The sequence below is a fragment of the Schistocerca gregaria genome, chromosome 4 (assembly GCF_023897955.1).
Source record: "Schistocerca gregaria isolate iqSchGreg1 chromosome 4, iqSchGreg1.2, whole genome shotgun sequence".
Taxonomy (NCBI): Eukaryota; Metazoa; Arthropoda; class Insecta; order Orthoptera; family Acrididae; genus Schistocerca; species Schistocerca gregaria.
This window is the reverse complement of record NC_064923.1, coordinates 78,040,141-78,051,045: the sequence shown is the minus strand read 5'-3', so window position 1 is coordinate 78,051,045 and position 10,905 is coordinate 78,040,141. Positions and strand designations below refer to the sequence as shown.

At 36.7% G+C, this 10,905-nt stretch overlaps 1 protein-coding gene across 1 annotated transcript; it reads left to right on the top strand.

The window, feature by feature from the left end:
- The first annotated feature begins 1,301 nt into the window (after window positions 1–1,301).
- LOC126266797 (eukaryotic translation initiation factor eIF1) lies at window positions 1,302–3,193 on the top strand. The gene is made up of 3 exons (XM_049971340.1): window positions 1,302–1,504; window positions 1,816–1,973; window positions 2,317–3,193. Exons 1-3 carry the CDS (start codon window positions 1,477–1,479, stop codon window positions 2,461–2,463), a joined length of 333 nt encoding a protein of 110 aa, XP_049827297.1. The 5' UTR covers window positions 1,302–1,476; the 3' UTR covers window positions 2,464–3,193.
- Window positions 3,194–10,905: the final 7,712 nt, after the last annotated feature.

Sequence of the window (10,905 nt, the reverse complement as noted above, 5' to 3'; positions counted from 1 at the left end):
TGAGTAGTCCCCGCCCGGAGATCCGAAAATTAGAAAATGGAAACTCCACAAAATTTAATGGAATATTGGTTCAGAAAAACCTGAAATGGGACACATACATCAGCTACAAGTACATTAACAAGAAGCTAAGCAAAACATGCTTTGGCCTAATAATGCACTATGTGTACTACAAGGAAAAAATTAGAATGTGTATACTATGGCCAAGCAGAGTCTCTGCTGCTATGGAGGATAAGTTTTTGTAACAGTTTGCCAATTACCAAAAGTTGCTTTAGAGCACAAAAAAGGATCACAAGGACAATTGACAATGTAGCCACCCAGAAACTCTTGGAAACCCCTATTTAAAACTTCCCAGTTACTACAATGGGCATAGCTGTACATACTTGTGGTAGCTACTTACATAAAGAAAAATTTCAGAAACTAAACAACTTAGTTTATACAAATCAAGCAGTCCATGTATATGACACATGGGAAAAATTTTATTTTTACAGTGAATACACAAATACATTTTTCACACAAAATGGACCACTGCAACTTGGGAATAAACAGTACAATAAACTTCCCTATCACATCATGATCATAAAAGTAACAAAAATTACAAATAGTTCTGAAAATTGATTTTCAAGTTAGATGTAACTATATAATATGCGAATATATGCTAAAATTAAATTATTTTCTACTTTCTTTTCATGTATCTAAAATTGATTTTGTCATATATTGTACTGTATATCAGATTGTATTTTTCTTGTAATGTATTATATTGCACTGTGTTACATACTTAAAATTGTATATGGTGTTGAAGTAGTTTTATATGAAGTTAATTAGTTTCATGTTCCATGGATCATTTTCATTCACATGATAAATCATAATGATGTGGAACAAAACAGCATAGAGGAGCCAGCAAGATTTCTCGGTAACTACTTCCATTAATTTTTTAGAGGAGGTATTTTCATGATGGGAGGTATAAAAATAAACTTGACATAAAATGTCTGTAATAGTTATCTAAGTTATTGTGCAAGATCTCTTAGCACTTTGAATCTTGGATCATTACTTTACAGTACATTACACTAATACTTGTTCCATAGATCACGAATACGACATTTCGTAATTATATGGAAGTGCCAGTTTAACGTAAGTTTTCATTATACAGTTTTTTCAGTTACTACTTCATATCTAGAAATTCATCTATTGAGTATAAGTAGTTGTCATTCAGAAAGTATTTTAATTTGCTTTAAATGTTCAAGCTTCGAAACGCCCGCGGCTGACTAGTTCTGCCTGCATTGCAGAGAGAGCGCTGATGTCAGAACAGGCGATGACGTACCATGACGTCATACCAATTCATATCCGTATATACGTTTCCGGTAAAGAATTGAGCTTAGAAGGTTTTGTGCGTCGTAGAAATTGTCGTGCTTGCATATCAGACGTAGTATTTTGCAGTTTGCAGGTGTATATTTCACAGTTGCATACTTTGTTTGTCGTATGTCCATCCAGAATCTTAACACATTCGGTAAGTATATAAATCCAGCGTTCAATTTTAATTGTGGTGTAAATGATAGAATTTTCTACAACAAAATGGCAGATCGTGAGATCGCTATTAAGTTGTGCAATGCAGCGAAATTCGTGAGAAGATTCTGCTGACTTTAGCGTTGATTTTTAAGTAAAGCTCGTATTTAGATAATAAAATTCTAAAAGAGATACTGAACAGTATTATAGGTCGCATGGTTGTGTAACATTATTTGATGATTTCACTCCTTTATCAGCAGTATATACGCATAATTATAATCGTTAAAAATGGAATTTTTTTTAAATTCCTTTCAGACCCCTTTGCTGATGCAATCAAGGGTTCAGATGATGATGTCCAAGACGGTCTCGTGCATATAAGAATTCAGCAAAGGAATGGTCGTAAGACGTTAACTACTGTCCAAGGACTTTCATCGGAGTATGACTTGAAGAAGATTGTCCGAGCATGTAAAAAGGTTAGTAACATTATTAAATGCTCTGTAAAGTGTGTTTTGTGCTGTTCAATAATGGTATTGTCGGTAGCACATGTATGCACCTTAAAAATACAACGACGAAAATGCACTCATTAGAGCCCGATTATACGAATTTTGTATTATCAGGTGTCGGAACAGTGCAAAAATAAAAGTAATGCCTGCGAAACTTTCATTTTATAATGAAAGCTGCAGGGAATACTGACAGATTGCTTCACGTGTCCTTGTTTGAAAGTAGGTCAATGCTGTGACCTAGTTGTGATGTGTTTTGTTGCCTACCAACTTGTCAATTGAGATTTTGAATTAACAGCAATAATTCTTGTTGCAGGAGTTTGCCTGTAATGGCACAGTAATTGAACATCCGGAGTACGGCGAAGTACTTCAGCTTCAGGGTGACCAGCGAGAAAATATTTGCCAGTGGTTGACAAAAGCAGGGCTTGCCAAGCCTGAGCAGCTTAAAGTTCACGGGTTTTAAACAAAAGGAAATTAAAAACTGTAATCCAAATGATCCTCCTATAAAAATTTTAATTGGTTTGGGAATCTCAGGAGTGGGGATCACCTGTGAAATCATAGTCAGTAGTTGCTAATTTTGGCACGACTTCATTACTCTTTATCAACCTGTAGCAGACGTTAACTTTCTTAGCTTCAATTCTTTCCTTATGCTCTTTAGGTAAGGTTCCCTCTGTATAGGAAATTATCTTTCATATTGAACATTCAAGGAAAGGAAATAATGTGTTTTGCCTTTATGAGGTAGTATGTATCTTGGCACCATTGATGACTTTCGAGAATGTATCATCTGTTTAGGAAGAGTGTGTGATTGAATGGAAAAATCTAATGGGCAATTTTGCTTTAACAATTATATGTATTTTTGTATAGGAAAAATTAACTGTGCTTAACATTTCTTTGTGCAGAATGCCTTATTTGTTTTTTAACTGTCACAAGATGGCATGTGTGATTGCAACCTCTTACTCCATCAGTGCCTTTTGTGGGGGCAATCATACGATACAGAAATTGTAGCTTGCAAATTTTTATAGTACACTTTTTATTAACAAATGTGAAGGGAGCCTTTAGATTACTTAAAATATATTGACATTGTATCCCCACTTTTCATTAAAAATTAATGATCTAAAGCATTAGAAAATGACCATAAGTATGGTATGTAACATTTGAATTGTTTCAATAAATTTATTAATGGAGTAATTTCATTTGTATGTTCTCATTTTCCTTTGCATTTGTTACAAAATGTTGAATAACATAGTGTGTAAACATGCACTTATCAAAAAGGACCTGTAATTTGAATATTTACTACTACAAGAAGTAGTAAATATTTTAAAGACATGGAAGAGTGAAAAAGTGTCCACTAAATTAGAATGCTATAATGGCTTAAGTAGTGTTACAGCTTTATTGTCATCACATGCCTCACAAAGTGAAGATTGGTGTAATAATGACATAATTGTACCTTACTGTGTAATTTGTTACTAGAAATACTGACTACAGTGGGATTGTCAGAAGTTTCAGCACTGTCCAGTGGGGGGGTATTACACATTAATGTATACTTTTCATTGTGTTTAGCTGTTGGAAAAAAAAAGTATCATTATTGTTAAGAAATAGTTCCATTGACATATGCTCAAGGATACTGAATATAAAACCTTCAATGTTAGGCCCCAAAAGTGTATTTGTAGTTCATGAAAATGTTGATTATGTAGTATTGTTGGAAGATGAGATGCATGATTGAGCTAGTTTGCAGATGTTGATGGTGGTCTTGGTACATGTTATTTATGGAATATAAACTGAATAAGTTTTATTTCAAATGTGATTGTATGATTGTACCAATAGTGTTAAAATAACTGACAGTAGCAAGGTAAAAAAGCCACTGAAATGTGTACTAGATGGTAGGTACATGCAGACACTTAAAATCTTATACAATGACTTCTTTCCCTGTTGAATAAAATGAACATGGTCAGAATGCAGTGATACAAATTTGAGTGAAAGCAGCTTCTGCAGTCATGTTATACAGAATAATTAATGTTCCTCAGCTGGAAGTTTGTGTGGTAGTTTCATAGCTTGTACAGAGGTTCCAAATAAAAATTAATTTGTAAGAAAGATTGCTTAGAAACATTGTATTTAGTTCACAGAATGCACTGTGTATTTTCACAAGGTGTGTACAAGCTCTTGTGGTTTAGAGCTGACAGTAATGTAGGCTATAGGTGTCCAAAGCACTATTGAGCTGGAGATGCAACGATAAATATTGCCTGTGTGCTTTCTGGCAAATTCTTAACAATGAAGAGAAAAGTTCAGTTATTAATTCTATCCAATTGAATGCCAAGAATTGTTTAGATATAAGCATGTACATTGTAGAGCTTTGTGTTTTGATAATCTGAAAAAGGCAATTGGACCCGTCTTACCCTATACTGTACCTCACAGAGATGGTATTGCTTTAATGTTATGTCACTGAAGTCTGACCACCTCTGAAGGAAAACTATTAACAGTATATTGATAATTTGTACTTATGGACTGTCTGACAGCAACTGGAAAAAACTCAATTTTTGTGCCATACACGCTTCCTTCATTTTCTGCAAGGCATTATCAGTGGCAGGTTGCATGGACAATTTCTTACATATGCTCCTATTGCATTTTTGGTGGTGGTCTTCTTATGAAATGCAACAGGAGTGTAATATGTAAGAAATTGTCCACACAACCTGCCACTGATGATGCCTTGCAGAAAATGAAGGCAAAACGTGTATGACACAAAAAATTGTGTTTTATTCAGTTGCTGTTATGGTCCATAAATAAAAATTATCAATATACCATAATATTACACACAACTGAGGAAGACAGGACAAGTTGAAAACTATTAACGTTTAAATTTGTTAGAGTGAAGAGGTAAGGTAATGAATTCAGTACTTAGTTTGCTTCAACATACTTCTTGGTGACTTAGTATTTCATTATAAAAAGTGTGTAAAATTGTAAGCTCCAATTCCCAATGAAAATTTAGGGATTTGTCAGGATAGTGCACTTCATTATAAAAAGTGTGATAATGGGAAACCATACTGTCAATTTCTGAAAAAAATAGTAACAGTGTTTAGGGTAAATATGAAGTAGTCTTTGAATCAAGTGATATTACATCAGCTGACAAATTATTGTGTAATGCACCCAGGAAGTGTTTGGGTGGTGGCTACTGAAACTACTTCAGGTGCGGTAAGTGAAGTTCATCTTTTGTTCCTAATTATTCTGTATACCCTCTTGGCTAAGAAAATAATGTGGAATATAGAAGTTATGCTCTTTTGTTATTACTTTACATGGTCACACTGTTTCACACAATAATGTTATCACTTATAAATAACTGAAAAAAACAACACCACCATGACTGAGGTTGACTCTTATAATTGCACCATTTTGTCTACTGGGATGAAAAGGTGACAGACGTAGCAAAAGAACTAGGAAAGTGATCCAAGGGTGGAAGAACCCACTGTGAAGTAACAGTCTGAATTGATTGTCAAGAGAATGCTGGAAGGTATGTGAAAATAAGCCACGAATGTACTAGATTTCATAGTTTGCAGCCAAGTTGTTAGTGTAGTTTTCCATTTTTTCTAAAAAAAAAAAAAAAAAATTCCTCACTGTATTTGATGAATCACAAGGGCGGGGTTTGTTAATTTTTTTGTTCATGGTTTTGACTGCTTCTGTAGCAGACATACTCAGGTCCCAAGAAAAGATCATGGTCATTTGTTGTTTGGAATTCAGTCAAACTGTGGCCAGGCTATATTCTACCCCCCCCCCCCCTTTTTTTCTCAAAATAAATAGGGGCGAGGGAGGGGGAAGCTGAAGGTAAAGAAACTTGAAGGCAATATTGTGGAAAGGGAAGAGGAAGCTGTGAAAATGAGATGAAGCTGTGGTCCTGTGAAGTGTGGCTTATCGCCCAGACAGTAGACAGGTTTGTGTCTGTTATTGTTGTGTGTATGTGTGCCTGTGAGAAGAATTTGCCAAGGCACTGAAAGACCTAACTTGTAAGCTCTCGGACTAGGCCACAACTCTCAGAAGTATTAAGATATTTTGATAAAACTGTTGTACTTGGTAGGCAAGATACGTGAGATGGGTGAAACATCCTTACTCTTTGTGACAAATTTAATGCCGTAAGACCGATCCTAAAGCAGGCAAGTGAAAGAAACATCAAACCATCAGTTTAAACAAGTTATGAATACAAAAACCAACACATGTAAATAACTTAGTGGTAACGGTAACAGCTTGCCTTGGATAGATCGTGTAGCTAATTGTGAGTGTAAAAATTGCAGAAACATACCAAGGCTTGACTACAGAAAAAAAGTTCCTCTGGATATTGATTTCAGTAGTTACGCATACATGAAGGAACTTGGAGAGGACTGGATAGTGTGAAGATTTGCCTCAAACCCATCTTCAGACAAGATCACAACAGCAGTAGCAGTCTTCAGTTTTGTTGGAAGGGTTTATATGCAGTGGGGATTATATTTTCCGTGTATTCTGATCTTTCCACTAAATTGCTCTACTGTAGGGAAAGTAACTGAATGATTCCGTATTTCCCTAGCATGTATTTTTTCTACAGGTATTGTAAACGTAGTGCAAGTGTGATTTGTTCTTATAAGCAGCCATCCGTTATTTATTTTATTTATCAAAAAATTAAAGCATTAGTGTTCCTTTTACTCTTTCTAGCATTAACTGTCTCTATGTTGATATGGTAGGTAGATGCACATGTAGAGACTTTATTTAAGAAAAGACATTTTCTGCCTGGACTTTCATTTAGTTCACTGTGATTGTTATTTCAGCCTATTGCGTCATTTTTTAAGTGACAATGCCAGATGTTCCTCTTAAGGTGATACTGTCTTCATGTCAATGGAACATTTGAACACGGCTGACACGAGGACAGTAAAGGAAGAAGATTAGTGTTCAACATCCTTTCAACATAAAGGTCATTAGAGATGGAGCAGAAAGTTGTATTAAGAAAGGTTGGGAAAGGAAATCGGCTGTGCCCTTTCAAAGGATCCATCCTGACATTTAAGTGACTGATGGAAATTGTGGAAGACGTAAATCTGGATGGCCAGATGTGGTTCCGTTGTGCTCCAGAAAGCAAGTCATTTACCTCACCCATTATGAGGACAGTGTCTTCTGAAAAGGATCAATTGAAACACTTAATAGTGAGATGTCACTTGAAAGTAACATAATAGACTGAATCAGCAGTCATGGTGAACAAATCTATTTAAAGCAGTTCAGGTGCAAAATGTTGACATATCTACAATATTGCAGGACACAAGAAGCAGAAAACAATGAAGACTTAGTGTCCAACAGTTTCATGAAAATTAAGGGAGAGTAAAGTGTACTTGGATTTCTGCTGTTCAGCTTATAGAAATTATATGTTATGTGAATGTAACTGAAGAAATGGTCTGTGGCAATTGAAAGACGGCGAAAAATTGGACATTCAAATGGTGTGTCTGTCAACTGACATAAGTCTTGATGATGGAGGTATAATTGTCCAAAACATGTTGCTGGAAGAACATTAAATTTGATTTGTTTCTGTAATTTGTATTTTGGATTGGCAATGTGCACTTGTTGAATGGCTGAGGCATTAGACATCCTCCACGTAGAACTGGGGAACTGCAAATGCATTATTTACATAACTGCTTGGTACCAGTAGCACATACTCCTCATTTCAGAAGAAAGTCCTTAATTTTACCAATACCTACCTTGGCCCATGTGAATGAACACAATGTGGACTAATCCATACTTCCCCCTAAAAGACAAACTCCTTGTCATTTCATTCATTAAATATGGTTTGGCATTTGCTTGATCAGCACAGAAATCACTTGAATTTAAATAGCAGAACAATATTATCACTGTTGGAGCACAGAAAGCATTCTATCACTTCCTTGATTTTCTGCATTAACAAACAGATACTGAATCATGGTGATTAAGCTTTCTGCATCACCATTGTGCCATAGTACTATTGTCAGTAACTTAATTTTTCTAGTATAACTCTGTTACTGGCCTGTTTTTTTTTAGGAAGATCCTGGTCTGTAGCGCAACTGGGATTCAGCAGATAAGGGTTTTATTGAATTTGCACACTGCTGGCCATTTAAAGAGCAATACCATTAAGACAGTATGGGAAAAACATGGAACTGGCATAAAGTGTACTTCCTCTTGGATATGCAAACGGTTGGTATTTCAGCACAACCACGCAAAACAGGTAACAATAACTCCATCTACATTTCTTACTTGGATTTTGGTTGTTAATGAGAAGTTCATGTGAGAACTGAGAAAAATTTATTTATTTACACGTCAAGTTCAGTAGGACCAAACTGAGGAGCAAATCCCCAAGGTCATGGAATGTGTCAGTACACGAAATTACAACATAAAACTAATAACAGATAAAAATAAATGTTTATGAACCCCAAAAAAGTGAGTCCATTAGTTTTAAGTAAATGCAATCAACAATACAACAAGAATCAGCTTAATTTTTCAAGGAACTCCTCTACAGAATAGGAGTGACCCCATGAGGAAACTCTTCGGTTTTGATTTGAAAGCGCTTGGATTACTGCTAAGATTTTTGAATTGGAGTAGTAGCTTATTGAAAATGGATGTAGCAGAATACTTCACATCTTTCTGCACAAGAGTTAAGGAAGTCCAATCCAAATGCAGGTTTGATTTCTGCCGAGTATTAACCGAGTGAAAGCTGTTTATTCTTGGGAATAAGCTAATATTGTTAACAAGAAATGACAGTAAGCGATATATATGTGTGTGTGTGTGTGTGTGTGTGTGTTGTGTGTGTTGTGTGTGTGTGTGTGTGTGTGTGTGTGTGTGTGTGTATGTATATATATATATACACACACAAATTTTATAGCTTTCGCAACCAACAGTTGCTTCTTCAGGAAAGAGGGAAGGAGAGGGAAAGACGAAAGGATGTGGGTTTTAAAGGGAGGGTAAGGAGTCATTCCAATCCCGGGAGCGGAAAGACTTACCTTAGGGGCGAAAAAAAAAAAACCCACACACACACAAAAGCAGACATTGTGTGTGTGTGTGTGTGTGTGTGCGTGCGTGCGTGCGTTGGAATGACTCCTTACCCTCTCCCTTAAAACCCACATCCTTTCATCTTTTCCTCTCCTTCCCTCTTTCCTGACAAAGCAACCGTGGGTTGCGAAAGCTCGAAATTTTGTGTGTGGGTGTCTGTGTGTTTTTTTATTGTGCCTATCTACCAGCGCTTTCCCACTTGGTAAGTCATGGAATCTTTGTTTTTAACATATTTTTCCCATGTGGAATGTTTCTTTTGTCAAAATACCCAGGCTCGTGAACAGGGGTCAACAAGAGGTTTGTGAACTTGCACGTCTTACTGTCTGAAACACCCATTTCTGAGCCAGAGGTATCCTTTTAGAATGGGAAGAGTTACCCCAAAATATAACACCATATCACTTAAGAAGAATGAAAATAAACAAAGAAGACTAATTTTTGTGTTGAACAACCACTCACTCCAGATACCATTCAAATAGTAAAACTAGCAGTATTAAGTCTTTGAACAAGATCCTGAATGTGGGCTTTCCACAACAGCTTACTATCCATCAGGACTCCTAGAAATTTGAACTGTTCAGTTTCGCTAATCATATGCCCATTCTGTGAAATCAAAACGTCAGGTTTCATTGAGTTGTGTGTTAGAAACTGTAAAAACTGAGCCTTACTGTGATTTAGCATTAGTTTATTTTCTACAAGCCATGAACTTAGGTCATGTACTGTACTATTTGAAACCAAGCCAATGTTGCACACAACATCCTTTACTACCAAGCTAGTGTCATCAGCAAAGAGAAATATTTTGGAGTTATCCGTAATACTAGAGGGCATATCAGTTATATAAATAAGGAACAGGAGTGGCCCCAACACTGATCCCTGGGGCACCCCCACTTGACTGTACCCCACTCAGACCCCACATCACAGCCATTATCAACATTGTGAATAATGACCTTTTGCTGCCTGTTGCTAAAGTAAGAGGTGAACCAGTTGTGAGCTACTCCCCGAATTCCGTAATGGTCCAACTTCTGGAGCAATATTTTGTGATCAACACAATCAAATGCCTTGGTTAAATCAAAAAATATGCCAATCATTATAAACCTTTTGTTTAACCCATCCAGTACCTCACAGAGAATATAGTATTTTCAGTTCCCAGAATGAGATTTCCACTCTGCAGCAGAGTGTGCGCTGATATGAAACTTCCTGGCAGATTAAAACTGTGTGCCGGACCGAGACTCGAACTCGGGACCTTTGACTTTCGCGGGCAAGTGCTCTACCAACTGAGCTACCCAAGCATGACTCACGCCCTGTCCTCACAGCTTTACTTCTGCCAGTATCTCGTCTCCTACCTTCCAAACTTTACAGAAGCTCTCCTGCGAATCCTGCAGAACCAGCACTCCTGAAAGAAAGGATATTGCGGAGACGTGGCTTAGCCACAGCCTGGGGGATGTTTCCAGAATGAGATTTTCACTCTGCAGCGGAGTGTGTGCTGATATGAAACTTCCTGGCAGATTAAAACTGTGTGCCGGACCGAGACTCGAACTCGAGACCTTTGCTGTGAGGGCGGGGCGTGAGTCCTTCTTGGGTAGCTCAGTTGGTAGAGCACTTGCCCGTGAAAGGCAAAGGTCCCAAGTTCGAGTCTCGGTCTGGCACACAGTTTTAATCTGCCAGGAAGTTTCGTTTTATTTTCAGTTGTTAAACAACTTCTAAAGCTGAACAGTACCTTTGATAACAAATTGTGTGATATAAAATTATCGATTATCCTTACATACACAACCTTTTCAATAACTTTTGCAAACAGTGATGGCATAGAAATAGGTCTAAAATTATCTACATTAACCCTTTCTCCCTTTTTATAAAGTGGCTTTACTACTGAGTTCTTTAATCATTCACGAAA